Source organism: Lepisma saccharinum, chromosome 1 (assembly GCF_977018435.1).
Source record: "Lepisma saccharinum chromosome 1, izLepSacc3.1, whole genome shotgun sequence".
NCBI lineage: Eukaryota > Metazoa > Arthropoda > Insecta > Zygentoma > Lepismatidae > Lepisma > Lepisma saccharinum.
Window position 1 is genome coordinate 220,561,378 of NC_139229.1, and position 26,537 is coordinate 220,587,914.

At 38.2% G+C, this 26,537-nt stretch overlaps 1 protein-coding gene across 1 annotated transcript in view; it reads right to left on the reverse strand.

The window, feature by feature from the left end:
- Positions 1–26,537, reverse strand: part of LOC145988972 (X-linked retinitis pigmentosa GTPase regulator-like) — a 404,239-nt gene that overhangs the window by 125,439 nt on the left and 252,263 nt on the right. Inside the window, exon 7 of the mRNA XM_083124278.1 lies at positions 748–906. Within this exon, the coding sequence (XP_082980404.1) occupies positions 748–906 (159 nt within the window). The remainder of the gene's footprint in view (positions 1–747; positions 907–26,537) is intronic.

Consider the following 26,537-nt stretch of genomic DNA (forward strand, 5'->3'; position numbering starts at 1 on the left):
AGAACAACCATTATATCTGAGTGTGTCAACGGATTGATGTTTTTGAAGTTCAGTCATCAGTGCCAATTGCTAATTGATAAATAGTTGTGACATACATTAAAAAAAAGTGTGTGTTGTTTTTCATATTGTATACAATTATTAATGTCACTGTTACTGTTAAGGCTTGGCTGGACCTGGGGTGAAGCTAGCACATCCATATTCAAATTTTCCTCTCCTTTCGAAAAACCGCTATGATATTCCAAATTCTGAAAAATTACATATCCTTAGAATGACGTCCGGAGCATTCATTCACATGATACTTCGTGTGGTTTGCTTTCACTACTGTCTAGATATTCTCACTAGTTTAATAGGATTATGTAGACAAAAAATATTGAGAATATCTAGACAACAGCAAAAGCAAACCACATGAAGATTCACATGAATACTCTAGAAGGAATTCTAAGGATATGTAACTTTCAGGTTTTGGAATTTAATAGCAGTTTATTGAAAGAAGAAAATTCAACAACACCTGTTCTGTTGTCAGCCAAAGGTCCAGCTGAGCCTTAAGAACAGTCAGAAAATTGTTTTACTGGTTCTTTGTACGAGTATATAATATAGTTGATACATGTAAAGTGTAAATTCAAACTATGATTCACCATGATACTGAATTAAAAAAATGTTAAATATCGAATGTGTGCAATGACCTTTCACTGTCTTGTGAGCATGCTACTATCTAACTGACTTGGTTAAACAGCCAAACATTCTCACCTGTTATTGCTACTGTATGGTTTCCCCCACAAACAGCTGTTTGAACTCTCTCAGGAATACTGGCAATTCTTTCTAAAGTTCTTGAGTTCTTTGCAGAACTTCCTGGAAGGCCTAATTTCCCACTGTCCCCTTCTCCACAAGTGTACAAATAACCATCAACTGTAAAGACAAAATGCATTTATTGGAAAATTTATTATTAATTTGAATCAAAATATTCATTTTGTTCAAAGTTGATTTAAATGACACATAATATTAAATAAATGTAAATCATTTTCTTCTTCTTTATTTTTTTTAATTTTTTTTGGCTCACACTGCATATTTTTGCGATTTCTAGCCAAACTTGCTGAGTTCAGATAGTCTTATTTATGTTCCAAACTGTTGATATCTTTCACTTTCTTTGAAACACTATTGACTTATTGAGTGCTGTAGTCCATTCTGTTCTTATGATATAATGACTTTGAGAGGTCTTTTGGATTTATATTGTCATGAGGGTCATGGCTTTTTAGATTGTAAACCTATGTTTCCGAGGGAAACTATAAAGTATCCAAATAACAGCAGTATGAGGTTCAGATATTAATGCAGATAAAGATATCGGAAATGGAACCTGTGCATATTGTAAGTTTTTATATTATGACGTAATGGTCATAGGCCCTTGAATGTTAGCATAATCACTCGTTCTCGAATGTACTCAGGATAGCAAATGCCTCGATTATCAGACACGTAGCAGTGAGCGGAGATTTTACGCACACACAATTGGTCGTCAGTAAACAAAGTTTAAAGTGTTGTTTGAAAGGTTTAATCCGGTATGGCAAGGAGAGTCATTATTCAAAATTTAACAGAGGCTTAAATATTTAATGGTTACAGTTCAAAGTTGCATTTTAAATTTTCCAAAAATAGGACTAGAAATCTTTATTCGTTGTGCAAATATCAAACTGTTCAGTTGCTTCTCATTTGATGCACCGTAATCGGCAGAACGTGGGAGGAAAGTATAAAAAAAGAGTTCGGCGTAGGTTTGTCAAAAACTAATCTCGTGTTTCCCGCTTTCCTTTTAATGGTGCAAAGTCATGATTCTCGACATTGTTATACCTGGTTAAATGATAGATCCTTAACACACATTTGAAAGTCGGTATGTAAAGATTTCGTCCAATTTCAAAGAAAAAAAAGGTGCTACATGTGGCACGTAAGGGCGGAGCGAGAAAAAAAAAAAAAAAAAAGAGGTGGTTGCACTTTTCGGACATCATGGTGCTGGTGTAAATGAAGAAGCTAGCCAAAAAATCTGCAAGATTACGATGGTTGCAGTACGTTTCAAATGAAAGTGGGTGTGTTAACCTAATCCTAGTTTACGCCTGCTCAATTGGTATGTGGTTTACAGCACATTCAATGTGTTTCCGGCTGAGTGGGAAAAGTGTTGGCCGCATCGTAGCAGGATTCAACAGCTATCTCGACCCAAGCAAGGTAAGGCAAAAAATTTATGCTTGCGTTACGTATCCCTCATTTTCATTTTCGAGTTACATTTAGCTAAGCAGCCTGGCAGGAAGTATAGGAAAGTGTTAACTTCAGCACCAGCTCAGCGAAAAGCATTCACCAATATTTGCAAAGGAAAATTGATGAGAGAGAAAAAGGGGAGGAGTTTTGATTAGGAGGAATGCAAGTTGGATCTGGCCGGAGAGAGACAGGGAGTTGGTCTTTAGTTTTGGAAGAGAACAGGGAGTAAGAAAAGGGGGTTTTGAGTTTTGGAGAGAGGAGAGTGAGTTGGATTTGGAAGGAGATTCAGGCTGGATGCAGACTTTTAGAAACTTGTTTGGAAGTGGAGTGCAGCGAAGCTGAGTGACAATTTAAGAGGCGACTTCAGCAAGCGAGTGAGAGTTACTTTAGAAATCCTTCTCTCCACGCTTCTAAAGAGAGACAGGTAATATACTTTTATAATGCCATCCTTTGCCAATGCAGACTTAAGGTCATTGTAACCCAAATCTAGAGAGTTGCCATTTTATAAATGGTTCTGTAATTTAAGTTTATTCAGGTACCTCCTGCAGTTAGCAGATGCAGCCAAGCGAGAGCTTACGAGCTACCGCTAACCCCCAATAGAATAATTACTTTCATCTAAAGGCAGGGTTCCCACGCAAACTCCAAATCCATTTTCCCTGAGATTTCCCTGAGTTTTCCAGAATCCTCATATTTTTTGCAGAGTATTGAATGCACAGTAAATGACTACTAAAATGTTACAATGGCCTCCTCCATTTCCCCTCATAGCCATACCATCCTCACCTTCTTTATTACTGTTGTTTTCTGATGCAAATAACAAAACTAGTTCAATAATAAAATAAAATCACACTTCTTTGCATGTAATTAAGAACAAAGATGACCAGTTTTCTAGAACTTTAAACAACTCTTAAACAATTTCTAACATATCTGATATAGAACATTGAAATATTTTCACACTTTTCATACATGTTTATAAATGGATACAATATCAATTTATCTGTAATGCGTACAATAATAGTTAAGACAAACAAATTATTGGAATTTTTAAAACATATAAAAATGAAGTGACAATTATTAGTACCGATTTAAAAAGGAATAATAAGTTACTGAGACTGAAATATAAAACAAGAAATGTACTTAATGTCTGATACAGCAAATTAAGAAACTTTACTTCTCAGAAACTTCAAGTTTTTTTAATTGTTGTGCAATAGCCTTCGCTTCTTCTTGCATCTTATGTTGTTTGGCTTGTAAAGCATGGATCTCACTTGCTTTACATTTCATTTCTTTCCTTTTGTCTTCTTTGTGATCACATTTCTTTCTCATCTTCTGCAATGCTTCTTCGTATCTAATACGTGCACCTTTAATACTCTGGATCATATCTTTGCTTACTTCTACATTTGACACTCCTCTCACCACTTTCACTGCGTCATAAACTTGCCGAATAGCCACAACAGACTTCTTTCAAGTTTTCTATTAAAACCTGCTTATTTACAGAAAAGCCACTTTGCACATATGCATTGCCATGTGATAAAATCAATACCAACTTAACAGTGCTCCAAAACCAGCCTAATCTAAGAAGAAGAAGTTAGGAATGATAGTACGTAATGGTAAGTTAGTGACAGTTGCAAGTGCAAGTGTGATGGGGGGTTAAGTATACACCATTCGACTGGCCTTCACCTCATGATATCTGTTGAGAAAACTATTTCACTACATGATATTAATGTAGATCTGCTGGTCCAACCAGTAATTCCATTTTGAACATATGTGAGCTTTTGAGGCATGTAAAAATTCACATGTCATGTCATGACTATAACAATAGTTGAACATGATCAAAAACTTAAAATATGAACAAGTATTTATGAACAGTACATAATTCATATATGGCACTAGTAAGTAAATATTTAAAATTCTGTTCTAAATGCAGTAAATACACACTCAACAATATTGTACACATAAGATGGCAGAAAATAAATATTTCCCTAAACAGGACACTCCATTTTTTACTATTTTGTAAAAAAAGAAGGAAGAAAAAACTTAAAACTACTCCCTAATAAGGGAAATCAGATGAACACTGGTTAACTTTGGACATCAGGTTATCTTTATTAAGCGTTTTCCACATCTTGAAATATATTTTACGTCATGTAAAAGATCAAAAATCGGTTAATTAAATTTTTAAAAGAGCAAACTTTATGAGGGTATACACTTGGTCACCAGCTCTGGAATCACATTTAAAAACAAGAAACAGACAAACAAATAGATATGAGTTCCTTGCTGAAAGAGAAATGCTACAACAGCCTGGATTATCCACAGACAGGAGCATATTATAATCCCTCAGTTTTGCTTCATTGGGAATCATTAATCAATCACAAGATTTTCCCTGAGATTTCCCTGAGATTTGTATTTTTTTCAAATTCCCTGAGATTTCCAGGTTTTCCAGGTGTGTGGGAACCCTGTAAAGGGCTCCAGGTTCGATCCCCGAACCTTTCGAGGTTCACACGCTTAGTAAAAGTGTGTCACAGTACGTGGTAGAGGTGCGAATTGGGCCTCTCATCCATTTCCTTTCCGGAAATGCGATGAGAATAGACCGTTAATTTTCCACGTAATGGTGGTATCAGCCTTCATTTACTTCATCTTGCAATAAATGCAACTGGCATTTCTTTGCCAACCCAAGAGAGTGATGATATTGTGGAAAACTAGTCGCACACTTTAACAGCAACCCCTTTTACTAACTGGAACTTAATTTTTTCTTACAGCTCACTTCTTAGTGTTTTGCACTCTTAACGCCACTTAATGTTCTCACAAATTGCATTCATTGTTCTAAATTTATATTGGTGACCACGGCAAATTATTTCATTTTTGACAGCGACGTCGTGATAGTTAATGATGTGGAATGTTCAGTTTAGATTATTGTGACGAATTAGATGCAACACTAGATAGAATCCAAGCCTTGGCAGAGAATGTGGTTGGCGGAGAATCCAGTTTTGAACTCAACCATCTGCGTCGTCCACCTCAATAAGGTGTAGCCCTGTATTTACCCGTAGCCGGGCTAGACTTTTGCCTGTTAGCACCCCATTTCGAATCCCGCAAAGAACTATGGCATGCACAGGCTTTATTAACCCGTTCTTGTTGGACGGCTTACAGTTCCAAGGCACGGCCGGAGAAGATGCAACTAAATTTTTTGATAGAGTGGAGAGTTTAGCTCTACTTAATGATTGGGATACCCCGAAAAAACTACAAGTTTTGCTGGCTCTTTTACATGGGCCAGCCTTAAGATGGCACCATGCATGGGTACAAACTATGGGAAATCAGGCCATTACGTATGATCTCTTTAAATCTAAAATGATTGAAGAGTTTACCGGATCCATAGACAAGCTGCAATTAGAAGAGCGCATTATGCATAGGCTACATCGAGACGACGAATCAGTGTCGGACTACATAAGAGATAAGCAGCTTCTCTTATGTAAAATGGATCCGAACATGCCCATCAGTAAACAAATAAAACATTTGTGTTTGGGTCTTCAACCTGAATACATTCGCGAAACTTATAAGAAGGAATATGCTTCGGTCCCTGAGCTCTTGCGAGATTTAAAGAAATTCGAAAAAATTCAGTTTTTGATCAAACAGAGAAAAATCCAGGAGTTGATGTCAGAAGCTCAGAAAGGTTCATTGTTCTATCCTGTAAATGAATTGAAACTGCCATGTGCACAACAGCTCCCCTTTCACAACCCGCCGGCGAGACCTTGTGAGACACCACGTTCTCAGGCCCATCCCGACCTCGAGAAGCGTGTCACCGCCATGCAGGCTGAACTGGATTCTTTGAGAGTACACAACATTGTACCTTCAAACTCAGGACCTTCAACCCCGGGACCTTCGTCTCAGAAGACAGGTCTCAAAGCTCAATTAAAGAGTTTATATCTTAAGATGAATGAACTGCTGAACGCCCAGAATAAGCAGGACAGGCATACACAAGACACCCGAAATAACTTCCCTCGTCATAATAATTATGAAGGTCAATCCTACAGAGGTAACTATAGAAATAACAGAGGTTCTTTTGGCCATGGTAATAATAATTTCCAACAAAATGGTTATCGTCGGAACAGACATTATCAGACCCCCAATCGCGGCCAGTGGCGCAATGGAAATTCGAGCTTTCATTTTTCGCGGGGCCGGGGCACGACTGGTGATTCAGGGCGACCGGGGTTTGACCGGTGACCGCCGTGAGGGGCAGAGATGTGATATTTGCAATTATCCCAATCATGATTCGTCTGTCTGTTTTCAGAATAGAGACAATTTAAACGACTAGGGACTGTGCATAAAGGAAACATATGCCCAGCAAATGTTGTAGGTCGTACGTTGACAGTTTCCACTTTTCAAAATGCTGACTTAATTTATGTAAATGGTAAAGTTTGTGGTACGCAGCACAAGTTCCTTTTGGATAGCGGATCTCAAATTAGCGTTATAGGAGATATACCAGCGCCCACCCATACCCCAAGATTTAAAATTAATACAATAGTTCAAGGCGTCACTAATGGGCAACTCCAAATCAATGAAATTGTAATTTTGACCTTTTCTTTTAATGGACATTCTTTCAGACACCCATTCAGATACATTCCAAAATTTTCGCATGGCATTATATTGGGGAATGATTTCTTAAAGAGTCACAAGGCAAATCTTGATTTTGAGTCCAACAAACTTGTTTTAACACGTTTTGGTACTCCTCCCAGAAACCGTATCCAGAGGGAAAGTGGTAAACCTTTTGCTGTGTCCGTGAAAGTTTCAAATATGCTACAACACCTTTTACGACCAGAATTTGTAGCACCTAAAAAGATTAGAGTAAAACCTAAATCTCACTTATGCATTCCCGTGAAATTAGTTAATACTCACGATAAGGCTAGGAATCTTTTAGAACCCGATCAACAATTTCAGACTAAATCCGGCTTGCTAATCCCCCGGGCTCTTCTCAACTCGGATTCACCCCTGATTTGGGTAACCAATCCACTTATGCATAACATTATTATTAAAAAGAGGACAAGACTAGGACAGGCCGAACTTTGGCATCCTCTTTGCACTCGTGACATCTCTAGCCAGTGCACGGACGCAAGTAGGGAAAGTATAAGTGAAATCTATGTTCAGAAAGAAAGTTTTGGAGAAAGTACTAAAAATGCACAGGTTAATATCACAGCAGAATCACAATAACCCAGTGGCGTGCAGCCCGACGTCACTACACTTGACATTAATCCCGAACTGCAACCTGAGGAGAAAGAACAATTGCTACAATTACTGCACAAATATAAACAGGTTTTTTCGTGGTCCGAGGATGATATGGGTAAAGCGACAAATTATGTTCACAAAATTAGGCTAAAGGATGATTCAGATTTTCATTTGCCACCTTATCAAGTACCAATTCATCTTCGTGCGCAACTTTATGATCAAGTTGATACTTTGTTACGGCAAGGCGTAATTCGTCCGAGCACCTCACCCTTCAATTCTCCTGTATTTTTAGTTCGTAAAAAAGATGGTGATTACAGATTACTACAAGATATGAGATTTCTCAATTCACGTACTGTCTTTGACGCGCTTTCGATAAGTAATCTCCAGGAAACGCTCTACAACATGGGTGGCAAGCGGTACTATACTTCGTGTGATCTCCACAGTGGATTTTTTCAAATACTATTATCGGAGAATTCAAAACAGTACACAGCATTCACAATTCCTGGGATAGGTCACTATGAAATGCAGTATGCTGTACAGGGCCATATTACATCTCCAGCAGCGTTAACCCGCTGCCTCCAATTGGCTTGCTCCGGCTTAAATAACAATCATTTTTCATCCTACATGGATGATCTCTTCTGCTATTCCGACAAATTTTCAGATATGTTAACAAAACTTGAACGGCTATTTCAATGCCTGATTGCTGCAGGATTACGCCTGGCCCCACATAAATGTCATTTTGCATATTTTCAAATTATGGTACTTGGGCACAAGATTGGAAAGCATGGCTTTTCCGTATCTGACAAAATAATTGACTCCATCACCAACTATAAAGTTCCAACTACTACAAAGCAGGTCCGACGTTTTTTAGGACTTTGTTCTTATGTCCGAAAATTCATCAAATCCTTTTCAGAAATAGCTGAACCACTACAAAGATTGATTGGTAAAAACAAGAAATTCGTATGGACTGACGAGCAACAAGCAGCCTTCGATAAGTTAAAACATGCACTGATTACAGCCCCGGTTCTGTTACCATACAGCCCCGGCAAGGAAACGCGTCTTTATACCGATGCAAGCACAAAGGCAATTTCTGGCATTTTAATGCAGCCTAACGCCGAGAATGAATTCCAACCTATCGCATACTGTAGCTACACATTAAAAGAACATGAAAAGAAGCTAGGAATAATTGAATTGGAACTTACTGCAATTCTATATACTTTTAAAAGCTTTAGATTCTACTTACTTGGCAGGGAGTTCGATTTATTTACAGACAACCGAACTATTACCTACATTCGCACATCACGTCATCTTTCTGCTAAGCTCTTAAGGTGGTCTTCCATTCTCGAAGAGTACAATTATACTGTATCACACTGTAGATCTACTCAAAATATAGCAGATTCACTTAGCAGAGAGTGTGGCAATTTGCCTGCCGACAACGAGCCAGAGTTGCCAGAACCATGCACGTTTTTATTGCAGGACACCACTGTGGACGTCGCCTCACACCAGCGTGCAGATTCATTTTTTGGTGATATTATTAAAGTTTTGGAAAGCCCAGAAGACGAAAATGTGGACATTTCGCCAACCCTTCAAAGACAAGCATGCTCCTACACACTGGAAAATAATTTGCTATATAGGCAATATAAAATGGCAGGTGGATCTCGGAAACTACTATGTATACCCCGGTCCTTGCAAAAATCAGTTGTCGAATCGATTCATTGTTCTCCTATAGGTGGAGCTCACTTCGGCTTCACCAAGATGTATCATATGCTCTTTCTAGATTTTATTTCCCTTTCATGAAGAATCTCATACAGAAAATTGTCAGGGAATGTATTGTTTGTCAGCAACATAAGAGGCCTGTTGGATTCCCAAATGGCGAGCTTTTAACCTTCTCCCCACAAAAACCTTTTGAGAGAATTGCGGTCGATTTTAGCGGTCCCTATCCTGCGAGTGGCATGTTACGCCACAGGTATATTTTAGCGTGCTCAGATTTTGCGACCCGTTTTCTCATTGGCAAGGCAGTATCCGACGTTTCAGCTGCGACCGCTGCTGATTTTATTTACGAGGAAGTAATACTTAAATTTGGCTGTCCGCTAGAGATCACTACGGACAGGGGAACAGGATTTACCTGCAAAGTATTCCAGGAATTGAACTCTAGAATGGGGATACAGCTTAAGTTTGCACCCACTCAATTCCACAATAGAATCGGGATTATTGCAAAATCACATGGCACTTTGCAACAGATTCTCAAGAGATTTGTCTCGAGCTCACACTGTAACTGGAGCGATTACTTGCAACCTGCTATTTTTTCCTGTAATATTAGCAGGAATGAGAATTTGAAGAATTCAACATTTTTCCTACTTCACGGCTTTGAACCCCGGACTCCGGCGGAAGCAGCTCTCCACGCAACACCATGTGACCACCCCTCCAACGAGACGAAGATACGCATCCTGGAAAAAGCACGTTTATCAGACGCCGAATGCCTACAGAAACGATTCAAGGAGACGAAGAAATACTACGACAAACGGCATAAGTCTGTGAACTTCAATCAAGGGGACCAGGTCTTGATATTTAATCCTACAAACCGCATTGGCGGGGCGCGATGTTTCAGTAATATTTTCCGCGGGCCTGCTACAATTTTAGAAAAAATAAACCCCAACACATACAAGGTGGAATTCACGAACAAGCAGGGTAAAACCGTCATCGATGAGATTGCTGTCCAAGGGTTGAAGATTTATCACCCACCTTCAGATGGAGATGGCGACGAAGATCTGCCCATAACGGAAGAAGGGGAGCAAATCGAGGATTAAAAACAATGCATGTACGCGCGTTTTCTAGTCATACAGGTTTTACATCCTTTTCGCTTAAAGATAAAATACGAGTAACGTTTCTATACTTATTCATTTGTTCATAAATTTTGTGTGAATAATCAATTGTTACTAACCAAACGGTTGTCACTTAGTGAAATATTCAGTCATGCACAGTAAATTACATCGTCAGATGAAAGCAACATTGACTTTCAACAACACCTATATATTTTCTGTAATGCGCATAGACACCAGGAGTTTATTTAGTAACTACACAATACTATAATAGTAGGAATAGGTACGAAATATATTTTAATGTGCCTTTTGATTACCCTTTCTCCAGTTACCCAGGGATCCCAATTAACTGGTGAAAGTACCTTTCGTTATCGACGAATGGCATAAGATTTAGGTCTCCAGAAGACTTTACTTATATTTTTCAAATAAATGTGCTAAGCACATATTAATAATGAAATGTGAACATAAGATGTTCCACTGTAATTTTAGTGTTAGAGAATTTTCATGGCTGAAAAACACATTCACATATTTATAGCGTCGATTTTTTTTATTTCCAGATCATCGGATTTACATCTTCCCAACTTTTTTCCTTTTACCCGCCTCTAATAATAAATTTTATAGTGCAAACCAGAATAGGATTACTTATATTTAATAACCGAATAGGAAACGCATAGCTACGGTATGTTTTGAATATATATATATATATAGAGCTCATAGCACGCCTAATTAACGATAATTTAGTGTACTAAGTGGTCAAGAATGGATTGCAACCATTCTACTATAAATAGTTTGGGAGTACTTATAGTATTATATATTAATTTCCCATCAGTTCAGGCGTTATCGTTTACAGAGATATTTTCAGAAGCGTTCCAATTCCCGTACGTAATCTGTACCAGTTTAGTCATTGCGACCTTTGTTATATGTTTCCTTTTAGCAATTATTTTACTCTGTTCTCGTTTTTATCGCTCTAAGCCTGCAACAAACAAGCTTCAAGTACAAGACATTGTGGTACTACCGTGCGTCCATTTCGATCTGCAGCCGAGAGATCGGGAGAAGCGTGGCGGGCGGCACTGACGGAGATGCCGACATTTGTGGCCTGAAATGCCCGCTTATTTTTATGGACATATGCAGACATTTATATAAATATTGCAAAACGAGCACTAACCTGTGTTATAAGAGTATGGTTTTAATTTTAGTAGCTTAGTGACTGTATGTGCCGATGATTTTGACACGCCCACCTCTTGTGAAACACGGTGTAGAGGTTTGTTTGGAGAACGTTCTAACGCTGCACCAATATCATCGAGTTTTGCTTCGGTTAGAATCCGTCGTTTTTGCATAGGTGTTTTAAAATTTAACGATACAGTTTCTCGTAATTTAAGGACAAGATGTCTAACCGTATCTCTGTGTGGAGTTGAAACGCATGGGAATTTCTGTACAAATTACCTACACACGTCTCGACACGAGTTTGTTTTCACGTAGGTACGTGTCATACATAAAAAAATCTTTGTTCTAACGTGAATCTTGCGGCTGGCATTCCAATCGTCTCACTGACACGTCACACATACACACTACAATAACACAAACAAGTAACTGCAAGTAACCAAGAATAACACTCTTGCGCACAGTACGAAATTAACACGCTCGTGGTTTACATTGCTCGCCACTATATTTACAACTCTGTCTTCATCTAGTCGCGAAGGAACAAAAAACTCGAGCTCGGATATTTCGGATTGCAAGGAAGCTCATGAAAACCATTCACTTTTATCGGTTTCGTCTGCAGTGTAATCCTGATACAGTGTTGCACATTCGAAACCTCCAAACGATTCCCATGGCCACAAAACTCTTTCAAGGATATAAACTTAAACAGGACGTTACTGGTCAAAACTATAATTAAAATGCTTTATTATCTGTGGCTCTTAACATCGTTTCTAAAGCGTATTTTTTTGTGTATATAAGAGCAGAACTTGGATGAATTACAGAAGAACTTTTGCGTGTTATAACACAGGTTAGTGATCGTTTTGCAATATTTATATAAATGTCTGCATATGTCTATAAAAATAAGCGGGCATTACAGGCCGCAAATGTCGGCATCTCCGTCAGCGCCGCCCGCCACGCTTCTCCCGATCTCTAGGCTGCAGATCGAAATGGACGCACGGTACATGACATAGCTAGCGAAATTAACTCAGAAATGAATCATGTTTATGATAATGTTTGCATGGATCTAGAAACAAACACCCAGGGGATAGTACCACTAAACCCTTCTCCAATACCATTTGTTGAGATTGAGTGTAGATAGCACCTTGCTCCTCCCACCTGTGCTCCTGAAAGACAGTTTTCTGGCGTAATGGATGAAGGTGTTACTGAGCCTTATTTAATACCAATTTCAGTTAATATCCTAGCTCAGGATCAACCCATTGCTTTTGTCCATCCTACATGTATGATGATTTATAATTGATTTACGCGCCAATATAAATTGTTTATAATTTTTTTCATTGTGATAAATTTATAGTTTCCATTATGTCTACACCCCAGATTTGCATGCGAGTTCTAGGTGCACTGTTGAATACACATTTCTGCAAGCGTCGTCACGTTTCTCTTTTCCTTACAATTTTCTTTCTCTCTTACCCCCCCCCCCCCCTAGTACCCAGCGTTAGTTAATTCCAGCAAACTCCGACGGCTGCGATTCAGCGTTCCCATACACCCAGTAACCTTGGACAGTTCCGGCCGAAAGGTGAAAATTGATACAATGACAGGATTGCAATATGACAATGCACAATGGCTAACTCCGCTCCTTTTCCAAGGAACCGACTCTGAGCAGAACAATACATCTCTTGTTACCTTTTCCTGACTTCGCATAATCTGTTGCCTAGCGGCGACTCTATTGCTCTCGCAGCCGGGAAAGATCGAACCATGTTCCAGCATGCTTCCCTTCTAGAATTTCCCCACCCCAGAATTTTTACGAGAATTATCCTGACGCCACAATTTCTTGCACTTCAAGCCATCACTCGCATCGAAGCTGCGGTCGAAATTTTACTTACTAGTTGGTGATTAAAATTCATCATCATTTCCAACGAACTGTTTCAGTACTCATAATGGTGGCTGGCCTGTTCCAATACCTTCGTGCGTAAATGAAAGTGACTTGGCAGAGATATTTAAATATCTTATTTTACATTCGTAGAATTATACTCAAAAGTCCACGGGCAGATTTAAGTTCATATTACATTTACAAATTCACATGACATTATTAAGAGACGACGTAACTGTAAATTTAATCAATTTCTTAAACCGTGTTTTATTAAATTTGGCTAATTGCAACGCACATCATGACGCATATTGCGACGGTACGCGAATTGATACCGGGGGTTGACCGTGTCCCAGTGACTCTCTAGTCAGGGGCGTGCCGTCCGGACCGTTGTGGATTCCCCACAACAGCCCTTTTTTGGCTTCATTAGCCTTGATTGAAATTTTTGATTGATTTTTTTGTTTGTTTCATTTTTTCCACGCCTACATCTCCTGGTCATATGAAATGCAATTTACACCTAGCAACCACATCAATTTTGCAAATTTATTGACGAGTCTCATTCTCCTTCGTTTCAGACACGAAGCGAGGATGCCTTACTTCGGTTGGATTATATTCCTTCTTTCCCTCACCATTCCCCCAACCTTGCCCTTAACGACGTCAGATGACCGCGATTCGATTTTTATTCAATCACTTGGCTTGCACCGCAACATATATACCACGCTTAATGTGCATCTAGATGTGAACATTGACATCAAAGACCCCGCCGACTGCCCTCATGGGTCTCAAATTGCCACTCAAGCCCACGCAAAAATTGACACTTATTTACTTGAAATTTCCAATTATTTCCCTTGCCGTTTTGTAGTCGGTGACACGAGACCCCTTTGTAGTTTAACTCCAAACATTTCATCTGACGCTCAATTTAGGAATAAATGTTCCTTAATCGTAAATTTACTGAACCTATTTAGCGTGGGTATGTCAATTTATAATACTTTCTCTATACATCACCTTCAGTCCTCTGTACAAACACTCGCCGAAAATCAACATGAGATCTCTGCAGAACTCACACATATGAAACAAGATGAACTGCGTACCTTTGGTATAGTTAACAACATTTTATTGGTCCTTAAACGTTCAATTTTGGATTTGCAGAAAAATTTAATGGCCAGGTTCTGTGATTTGTACACAGCGGAGCATCATATTTTGTCCCTTCTCCAAACAGCTGGAATTTTTGAGCGTGTAGATTTTCTCATAGCCGAAATAGCAACGAATAAACAATCATATCATATGATATCTCCCCATTGGCTGCGTACTTTTATAAATTTACATCCTGATTTCAAAAACACACTGTATACGACGGACGTTGGTTTGTTCTACACTTTGTCCAACGTATATCTTATTAATTACGGTATGACTTCACGTTCCTTCCATTTATTAATGGAAACTCCTTATCTATCATTAAATTCAATTTCTCCAGTGTTCAGAGCAATCAATCTTGGCACCCTTCGACAGGACAAATGGTCACGAGTTAAAGTACCCGAACTGACTTATACAATCCAGCATAACGGCTCTCCTCGTGTAGTCGAAATTGTGGACAGTAGTTGTCAGTTCATTTCATTTTTATATATATATAGACACGCCGAATTGTCAATCCAGGAAAACGTTATTTGTCTTCGGAATTTGGTTTACCATAACTCTACAACTTCCTGTGCAATGGAAATAAAATCTCATACTGGCCCCGAGCTACAACGAATTCGAACACGGAATGGTGTTCTGATCTCTGGTAAAGGACAATTTAAACTGTCTCAAATTCTTCATGGCAATGTCAATAGTCAAACCACGGTGTCTGTATTGGAAGAAAATTTTGTGTTTTTGCATTACAATGACTTCGATCAACTTATTTTTGCTGATGAAATTATTCACACTCGCCAATCGCTAGACACGACAGTCAAAATGACAGATGTTAATCTACCTTTTAATTTGTCTCTCAATTTTTCTGACATCATCCTTCCGGATTGGACAGATATGAACTTAGCTTTACTGAAATTAAATCAATCTTTGGCCACAGAAATCCCGTTACATGAGATCGTTTTCTCAAAATACTCAATCGCCATATTCCTTCTGGTTGTCTGGAATTTTGCACTTACCGGCTATGCCTTATATCATTATTACAAGAAGTGTCGTTCTTCAACTAGTACATAAGAAATTAACTTTCACTTATTACGTCACTGCAATTACCCTTCCGACAACCACATTTCTAACAATCACGGTTTTATTCCAAATTTTGTTCCGATTCCCATATCTATTTTGCTTTCCCAAACCTCTGTAGATTTACGGACAATCATTGCAATTTTTTTAGCCTTCAATCAATATTTTCACCATGTTTACACTCCCGTTATGGTAAAATAATGTCTCACATCGTAAACCTTCACATTTTTAGCTTACAGTTATTTAAAATTGATTTACATTCTTTATTGCTTTTTATTATTAGTTATTATATTTTATTTGACATTAGGCCCCATTTTTAGTGATTTTGTACCTTTAATGAATGGCATACTCTGGGTTATTGTGATTTTAAAGACTGTATTTGGAAACCTTTCCCTGTTCCTTTTTTTATTAATTGGCCACCTCATTCCTATCCTCACCTAATAATGTCTCGTATCTCCATGACGTCTACATCGCATAGCAGAGACTTCCTGAGATGCCTTCAACATTGGAATTCTACGTGCCGGTGACCTTCAGAGAGCAACTCCATTTACCATCGCCTCAGTTCATGGATTCAACAATTTCAGTTTTCACCCGGCATACATAAACCTGCCGAGTACTTCGCATTACCTCCTCAAACTCAGGACTGCACTGTGACCGTTGGCCGATGGGATTTGTGCCAGCCACCAGAGCACACCTTCAGTTTTCTCCCATTTCTACGCTCCAGCCCTCCAGATGCAGCGGATACACGCCCCCTTTTCCCAAAAAGTACTTTATTTCCTTCCGCTGGAATTCCAGTCAGAACTACATTCCAGCTCAAAGTGATGCAGTGGATGAACACATTTCCCGTCATGTGTCCCCGCCTACAAGTTTCAAGTGGCCAGAAGAAAACATGACACCTTTTACCCCATCTTCAGTATCCTTCGATTTGTTTACCATTCTGATGCCCGTACGCAGCAAGACCAGCCTTACTTTCATGTACGGTCCCCACCACAAGTGTGTTACCATCTTCGAGTGCAGGCATATGCAACCCGCCAAGCACACCTACTTTAGCTGTTACTTCTCCAGCATGGCAGATTTTACGAGACTAGGTTCCCTAGTCCGGTGAACAGCATTCTCCCCTGGATGATTAATTCTACAGTACAGTTAGCAGCACAAATTAATCTAACTGTTTCTTCCTTCTGTTCACCCGCCGATCTTCAAGATTTACCCCCACCCCTCATCAAACGTCCCTCACCCAGAATTTTACATCCAGTGGTACAATCATGAACACTTCTCGTTCCTTAAGCTACAAAAGGACCGATACTTTCACATGATGATTGGGATGTAAATTGTGACACCCTCGTTCCGGTTTTTGCAGTTGCCAACAGATTTGCACGGACTCTACTATGGCATACAGTGGATATTACACGCAAGTGTTTTCGCGTGTCTGCAGAACATTCCGGACCTTACATAGGAACTTTTACGCCGTACAGCAAGGACTGTAGGATTAATTTTTTACTAATCAAGACTTATACACATATAATGGACATTTGATTTAAATATTCCACTCATTATGTATTTGTAGTGGACTAAGTTGGGTTTCTTTACTTATCACGTGTGTATTCAAATATCTACTCATATTCAATGGACGGTGTTGGACAATTTTGGTATTTTAATACGTAATGCAGTATAGCATTATTCACTATAATATGATATATTTTTAACATTTTTTTTATCTCATTTTTATTGGAAGATGGTACTTATATCTATACATATATTATTCTCTCAGAGAGATTCAATGGACGGAGAAACTTGTGTGTGCTTCGATACAATATATATTCACCAGGATCCTCTTATATTAGTGCAAATTGCCTTGCAATTTATTGTGGCGTGAGCAGTTGCTCCCATATTCCTAGTGTTTTGGTGTTAGCCCCCCCACATGCTTAGTGGGTGGAGCCACAACTTATGGCTTTGGCCATTCTGACGTCAGTTCAGCAGACAAGTGATAAGCAACTCCTCTCGTGGGAGGATTGGCTGAGTTCAGTGGTGTGTGTGTCTGACGTATCAAACATAGTTCTCTGACCCGAGCTGACTTTACAGCTTAGCTCGTGTTGATAAACATTTCTTGGAAGCCAACGTATGCGTGCTCAGCATAAATATTGTAGTACGCACGCGTTCATTTCATTCATGCAAGAGACGAACGAAATATGGCATTGGACTTCTCATTTGGGATTGCCATCTCGGCTTTTAATTTTAGTTTGCTCCCACAGAGCTTTTGTCTTGATCTTCGATAGTCCAAATTAGATTACGACTTGACACCTGTCAACCAAATCTAATTTTGACTGCATTTTTTCCCTTCCCCTTTAGTTTTAGAGTTAGTCTGTAGTGTTTATTTTCACTGATGTGAATGTATTATTATTTTTCTTCACTAAATAAATAGACCTTCTAAGGGACTGCATTGGCATAACCGGCACTGTACCTGCAACTTATCTAAACGTTTTATAAATTCAAAGGAATTTTTTTTCGCCCAGCTGAATACCGTTACGTATCCCTCATTTTCATTTTCGAGTTACGTTTAGCTAAGCAGCCTGGCAGGAAGTATAGGAAAGTGTTAACTTCAGCACCAGCTCAGCGAAAAGCATTCACCAATATTTGCAAAGGAAAATTGATGAGAGAGAAAAAGGGGAGGAGTTTTGATTAGGAGGAATGCAAGTTGGATCTGGCCGGAGAGAGACAGGGAGTAGGTCTTGAGTTTTGGAAGAGAACAGGAGAGTGGTTCGGGAGTAAGAAAAGGGAGTTTTGAGTTTTGGAGAGAGGAGAGAGAGTTGGATTTGGAAGGAGATTCAGGCTGGATGCAGACTTTTAGAAACTTGTTTGGAAGTGGAGTGCAGCGAAGCTGAGTGACAATTTAAGAGGCGACTTCAGCAAGCGAGTGAGAGTTACTTTAGAAATCCTTCTCTCCACGCTTCTAAAGAGAGACAGGTAATATACTTTTATAATGCCATCCTTTGCCAATGCAGACTTAAGGTCATTGTAACCCAAATCTAGAGAGTTGCCATTTTATAAATGGTTCTGTAATTTAAGTTTATTCAGGTACCTCCTGCAGTTAGCAGATGCAGCCAAGCGAGAGCTTACGAGCTACCGCTAACCCCCAATAGAATAATTACTTTCATCTAAAGGGCTCCAGGTTCGATCCCCGAACCTTTCGAGGTTCACACGCTTAGTAAAAGTGTGTCACAAGATGCTTGTAACAGCAAAACTACATGGTGTAGTTGACAGTGCATGTGTGGAATATACATTATTAATGCTCCACTTAATATTTACAAAAATAATAATGTCTTCACGTCTTGTTTGCGAAGTATGAGAAACAATACATTGCATGTATTAACATACCTCATACATTATGCATGTGGCGATCACGTGATTCTCAAGGAGCACAATTCATTCGACCTGAGGGTCACGTCAGAAATTATTCGATGTGTCATTATTTGATATAGCAGTTGGAATCGAATTAAAGTCAGTCTTACTGCAAGATGTAAAGTGCACCAGGTTCTCAGGCATTAAAATATAGGAAACGAGTTATCGGAAGATAATTTTGGAATTGTCGGAAGATGCAATTATTGCACATATGAATAATATAATTGTAGAACATTTACCTGTCGAGTACAGATCGGGAAAGACGGTTTTGTCATAAGCGTTGCACATTGTAATGCAAACAAAGTCTATTTGTATTACTAATCAATATATATGATTTTGTTCGAGTGTACAAGTACATGTTGGATGTATGGTATCCTTGGATATTGCATGTGATCCTGTAATATGTTAAGTATGTATCAAGTAGCGTCGTGAATTCCGCTCCTCACGCTGTGCATCTCGCTTAGATAAAGGAATAAAGTAAAAAGGGGTTGACAAAATTATTTTTTTTTAGTACAAATAAAAGCATGCATATCTTTTGGATATGGGATATGGGATTGTTATTGTAAACTCATGTTTTGTACTTACTACAGTTATACCGGGTGAGCATAAAATTAGTGGCTAATGTTTTGCTTGGTTTGTGATTCCACAGATTACGGGGTCCTCCCATGTATAACTGGAATTCTTGATAGCCAACATAGATATTCTCAGGAAATTCCATTACAGGGTGTTTCAAAATAGTTGGTCTTCATTTACCTTTTATTGATTGGCGATTTCCAGATATAGTAATAGTGATAGTTTTTTTTTAAAAAATATTTTTGGAATTAACGTTTAATATTTCGTGAGTCGTTTGTACTGTGGAACTAAAAGCAGCATAACTCTCGCTGGCGGATGGTGGTCGTGCGAATTCCAGTTTGATTGAGGTTTTAGGAAAGATTGGGCATAAGTATGATTTGAGGGTTGGGTCTTTGGGCAACGAGAGGGTTTAGGCACCTTGCTTCAGATAGCGGACCAGCATTAAAATATAAAGAATCTCAGTGATGTTGCCTTAAGTGACATTGAAAAAATAAATGGTTGAGTGCTTGGTTAGCTTCTCCACACTGAAAGGAAGTCGATGGCACAACCTTTAAACGAGCCAAATGTTGGTTAACTAATACATGGCCTGTACGCATTCTTAATATAAAAACAATCACTGCCTGAGGTAGATTCATGCTTTGATACCAAGGTCTATGATTACTGACTTCAGCATGCCACTTATAGGATGTGGTATTATGTAGCTCTATTTTGCACCACTCTTCCCACTGTTTTTGTAGCTTATATTTTATTCAGGGTAAGAGATATGTATAAGATAATCGAAGAGGTGTTACATATTCCTGGGTTTTCGCTTTTTTAGCATTTGCATCTACCGTGTCATGGTATTTATTTTGATTACTATGCGCACAAATATAAGTGAAAACCACTTTCTGTCCTTGTTGTCGAAGATGCTGTATCGTGCAAAAATTCAAGTATCAAAAGCTGTTGTTAACTTGTAAGTAGCACTGCCTGTTCTTGACAAAGCCTGCAAGATGCTCAATGCGTCAGTGAGGATTAGGGAGTGGATAATTTTTAGTTCTAAAATGTAGAGGAGCTTGATATATGGCATAACACTAAGTCGAAAATATTGACATATCTTGTGGTAATGTGAATTTTTGAAGTTCATTATATGACGGAACATAAAATGCACAGCCAACTCCATCAGTGGATTTTTGAACCATTGGTGTATATAAAAGTCAACTTAGGCCACAATTCTTTATAATTCTAATGTCTGCTGTGATCATCGTAATGTATCTCTAGAGGTGGTTCAATAGGAATTGTCAGATGCAAAATGAGTGGTTTTCTATGTATGTGAAGGTGAGGTGGTAGGCTTTGGGATCGATTAAACAACAATATAAGAAAAATTAACGTGTGGATATTGAAGTTAAATCCCTTTCTATATGCTATTGTCTTTGAATAGCAAATATCTTATTGAAAGGGGGAAATGTCTCGACCATGTTTTGAGTAGATATTGTATCATTAAAATTTTTCGTTCCTGGTATAATGCTTGTTCGTTACTTTCTAGATAAACGCTCACATTGGGACTTGATGACATCAAGCCAAGCCAGACCCACAGAGCTCATCTTTGCAGTACTTCTAAGACATTGAGAAGCTTTGTATTTGCTCCACCATAAGCGGGACCAGCATAGTCAAATAGAGCCCTGAAACAGTTTTGGGTCATTCCATGTCATATCAACCATTAAAAATTATTTTTTAATCTTTAGGATTTAGGTTTTTAGATTTTTTGTTTATACATTGTACCTATCAAGAGGACAAGAACTGCCAAATTTCAGATTTATTCCGCTCTTCTTTTTTGAGTTATTGACTTTCAAAAAAGCAAAAATCCCAACATTTGATGACATTTTGAAATCTTTAAACAGCTGTGGATCAAAAACTATTTGAGAGCTCAAATTAATGTCAGTCTCTTCTGCTTTTAATAAGCTTTAATTTGAAATGCAACATGACTTGGTATTTGAATTTTGTAATTTTTAAAAAAAAACTTTAAAAAAAGTTCTTTTTGAAAATCTCAAAAACACCATTTTTAATTTTTTTGACAAAAATATATGTTTTGAAGACCTCAATTGACTATTTGTGTGCAACATTTCATAAGAAGACAGCAATGGGTGCCTATGGAAATTATTTTCTTTTGTATTCTAATATGTGCAAAATTTGCTAAATTTGTTGACTTCCATGTTAAAATGTTAAAACCATAACTTAAGTTGAGTGGTTGATGTTGAAGTAGATATTAGTCTATTTTATAATTTTTGGACTACAATAATATGAAAATTTGTAATGTTTATCACTTTGAATAACGTAACATAATTAATAACATAATAATAAATTTTATTGGTACATATTTTATGAAAAATTCTCATTGTATATAACAACCTTAATATATATTAATATTTGAGGAGTTTTCAGACTGAAGTGATATGCAACAAGCGACACATTTTGCTTGGCCCTTGCATGTTGCTTGCACTGGGTCTTTTTCAATAAAGTGCTTCATGTCGCTTCGGTCTGTTGTTCGGGCATGCATGGCGAATGCTTGCTTATAGACTGAAGGGACTCGTGTTGCTTGTTGTTTGTCACTTCGGTGTGAATCCTTGGTGTTGCTTGTCACCTGTCACTTGTCGTTTTGGTCAGAGATCCCCCTTACAGGAATTTAAAGAATAAGAAGTATTTAAATCATGCCTCTTAACACAACCTAATGATTGATGAGAGATATGTGATGCATTCCAGTCAGTTTTACGAGTCATAATGAGGAACAAGTCTCAAGAGGAATAACTAGTTGTATTCCTTGATTGTTTACAGTGATATGTGATCCCACACAGCACATAAATGACCAAAAGATATCTTTGGGATATCTGTCGAAAGTTCTGGATATCCAGGAATGTCCAATAGACATCCACTGGATATCTGTAGGATATCCATTTGTCTGCATACATGATATCCAAAAGATATCCAGAAATGGATATGTTTTGGACAGTTTCGGATCACTTTTGGACATCAAGTGGGATGTAATCTGGACATTATGCTTTGATTTAGACTTTTTATGTGCGTACTTTGGATATTGTATGGACACGAAAAATACAATTCTTGGACTAATTTTGGATTTAATCTGGATATTATATCGATATGAAAGGAAGCATGCAACAGTCAACCACCAATGTTTGTTGTTAATTTTCTTGCTCCCCTTAAAATAGGCACTAGTCAAATTGGATAGTTCAATGAACTAAGCGATCTGTAACTACGCACTGGTAATGAGCAGGCTGGAAAGTTCATATGAACTAATCAAAATTTTTAAAATCCCGACATTCAGGATGGGAAAAATTCGCAATTTCCCGACAAAATCGGGAAATTTTCAGGATGGAAAATGTTCAAAATTTCCCGAAGCTCTGGAAATCTCGAGTTCTACATGCCATTTTCACTTTAAGTGATTGTTTTCGCATTTCTGGTACAAAAACAAACAATTTTCGATAAGTTCCAGATATTGTAAGAGTTGTAAGAGTTTTAAGGTTATAATACCTTGGGTTGCATCAGGGGTTTGTTTGCATCAGCACATTGAATTATTTGATTGATATCCATATTTTTCTAGATAATGAATGTGATGAGTATAAATGTTAAATCCTTGTGGTATGCTATTTCGTACCTGCCAAGGACCGTCAATTTTATCATAAAAATATAACAATAAAGATTGTTCATGATATATATAAAAAAAAGTAAAGGTAAAGTGCTCCCCTGTGCTTAGCACCACGTCATGAAGGCATATAGGGGGTGTGGGGGTAACGCCCCACACTTTCTTCATCCGGTCATGAGTGGGGGTGATGTGATCAGCATCACGCCCCTGACCGCCTTTAACCCCCAGGGTTTCCCCCAGGTACCCATGTTATTCGACGCTGGGTGGGTGCCGGGACTGCTTAAAACGTTAGAAAAGTTCACGGATTTGAACCGGCCGGGGATCGAACCCGGGACCTTGAGCATGGTAGTCAGACACGTTACCGACTGAGCCACCGCGGCCACTTGTTCATGATATAAATTCCAGATTAGTATTGCGACTGAAGGATGGACATTTAAAATTTTAATTATCTTGTATAGAATTGGAATTTGAACTGAGTCATAAGCAAAATTTCAATTATCTTGTATAGAATTGGAATTTGAACTGAGTCGTAAGCATGTTCTATATCTGTAAACATTCCAAAGCAATAATCTTTTGATATCTGACTATTTTGTACCGAGGCAATGAGTGTAAATAATGCATCTTGAGTTCTGAAGTTTGAGACTAAATCCCAGTATAGAGTTAATTCTATGTTGCAAGTTTTTTTCGAACAATTTGGCTACAATTGGAATTTGAAGTATTGGACGATATGACCCAAAGGAGGTTTTGCAGGTTTTAATATAGGTATTACTATGTGATTATGCCACTCTTCATGAATTTATCCAGTGCAATAACTAACATTATTTTTTTTTTAATGCAGTGAATGCCTTTGGGTGGTAAATGTTGAGGTGAGGTGTTTGGTAATGTTTCTAAAATCTATCTTACTTCTGTGCCAGTCACTATCGGAAGGTCCTCCATGAATTGAAAATTTAAGTAGGGGGGAATCGAGACATGGGCATCCACTGAGGGAGGAGTTAATATTTCCATGAAATCTGTTTCCCAAATGTGGTCTAGATTTTTAACTTTATTTGGTACCAGTTTTCGAATTGAACTGAATTTAATATAAATAGAACGAATGTTATCTGATCTATCCAGTGAGTTACAAAAGTTTTTCCATGCTCCCCGTTTCGAGTGTATATATATTTTCATTGCCCTGGCTTGAGCCGTTTTAGTTCTAAACGGTCTTCTAATGTGAAGCTTCACTCGTATTTTTTAGTTGAAACCATTTTTGATGTTTCACGAGCTCACATTCAGGAGTCCACCAGTGTATTGAGGGATGATGTTGTTGCTGGCAGCATGATAATCAGATCACATTAATTTCTATTGTATAAGTAATCATGTGTAGAAACACGGGATATGTGATCATTGTCTCGTATGAATTCCATTTTATAGTAGATTTAATCCAGTGTTTCACTAGAGCCATATTTCTTTGTATCGAAGACTTTTGAATCCAAGAGGAGCGGGAATCAGTAAGTAGAATGGGGTAATGATCACTACCACGTAAATCTTGTTCCTTAAACCAAGTATAAGCTGGGCATAAATTGGCGGACATGAGTGTAAGATCAATGCATGAGGGAAGATTTTTGTGCCATCATTACATATTATTAACTGATTACTGTTTATCCACATGTCTATAGAGATTCCTAGTCGATCTGTATGAGAATCTTCCCAAGTAGGATGATGTCCATTAAAATCTCCTACAATTATGAAAGGTCCAGGTATTATTTTGAGAAGGTCTTGTAAATCAAGACTCGTTATTTTTTTAGAACTGTAATGGGATGGGATGTACAAAGAGTTGGAGAATTCATGAGAAAATAATTTGACGCAGAGTGCTACAATTTCTGCACGGTTTTTGTGTATAAGATTAATAGAGTGATGCCATGTAGGTTATAATGTTTAATATGATAGGTTTTGTCAGTAACACCTTTGACTTCCTGTAGACAAAGTAAATGCAGATGATATTAATTTATCAAATCAAAAAGTTCTAGTTTCCGAGCAGACAAACTATTGACATCCCATTGAAGGATTGAACCCATTTCCAATATCCTTTTTTTTTTTTTCTTCCTCTGCTCTTAAGGTATCGATTCGAAGATTGCCACAAGTTGTGTCATCAATGACTGTATGTGTTGAATTGTTTGGGTTCGTTGTTGTTTTTTCCCTATACTAATCACAGAGTCCCACATATTGGGAATCATGGTAAGGATTGTCTTGTATATTTGTGATTGTTGTTCTGTATTTAGATAAGACAAGTGATGGGCCAAACGAGTGCCTGTACTGCAATAGAGGAAGGCTGATAATGATTTGTAAGAGTAGGTAGATGTTGAACGGGGAATGCTTTGGATCCTATGGGTCTCAGACATTGCATTTTCAGAGTCTGAAGAAGAAATATTAGAATTGTTTCGAAGTTCTGAGCCTCCATTTTCAAACATTAGTTAGAAGTTTCACATTCTGAGATTTTGTTTGTCCAACTTGCGTTTGAAAGGAAGTGTCCTGTTTAGTTTTGTTGTCTGGCGTTGTGATCCAGGAAGTAACGTGAGTACCTCGATCCCTTCAACTTTTGTATCTGGAAGGTTATAGAGGGGTTGATATTTGTTGGTAGTCTGAGTAGATTGTGGTGTTTAAATTTGTGCCAGGAGCATATAATCTCAACCTTGGAGATGGCAAAGGGGGAAAATTTTTGTCATTCGTCTGAGGGCGTAATATTTCGTCACAAGTGGGGGGCCGGTATGAATGAGCCTTGCACTTTCTGTTTAGCTTCATGATATGAAATGTTCTGATCAGCTATCAGAGTTTGTACAGTCAATTCTAAGCACCAATGAGCGCAGTTACAGTCTAAGGCCGAATGAGGTAGTTTACAGTTGATGCATTTAACACCTAATTCACAGTCACCCTCATGTTTATCCATGCCACAAGTGGTGCACTTGGGTTGAGACTTGCATGTAGGATGGTAATGGGAAAATATAATGCACTTCCAACATTGTTGTACCAAATGTTTCTTCAGATTTACTTCATAAATTACCCTGTTAATAATGACTCTGTTGGGCACTATATTGCCACGGAAAGTAATACAAATAAGTTTAGTAGGGACGAAAATGGACAAACCATCCTCCTGCCAAATTTTTGTCCTCATCCTTTTAACTACAGGAACCTTGGTCAGGCTTTCCAGACCCTCCAGAATATCTTCTTCAGAGATGTCGTGGTTTATTCCAAATACCAAGCCTTCTGTTTGGAGTAAGGAAAATGGGATCCTTGTTTTTATGCTATTTTTTTCATGGAGGTCCTGCTTATTTTGGAATACATTTGTCATATGGGCAGTTTTAAAAGTCAACCTGACCCGATTTCATCCGCATTGTTCTACTAAGTGTAAATATAAACTTTAAGCTAAAAGATTAAAAAATCGGCAACTTACGTGTGTGAGTATGAGATATTT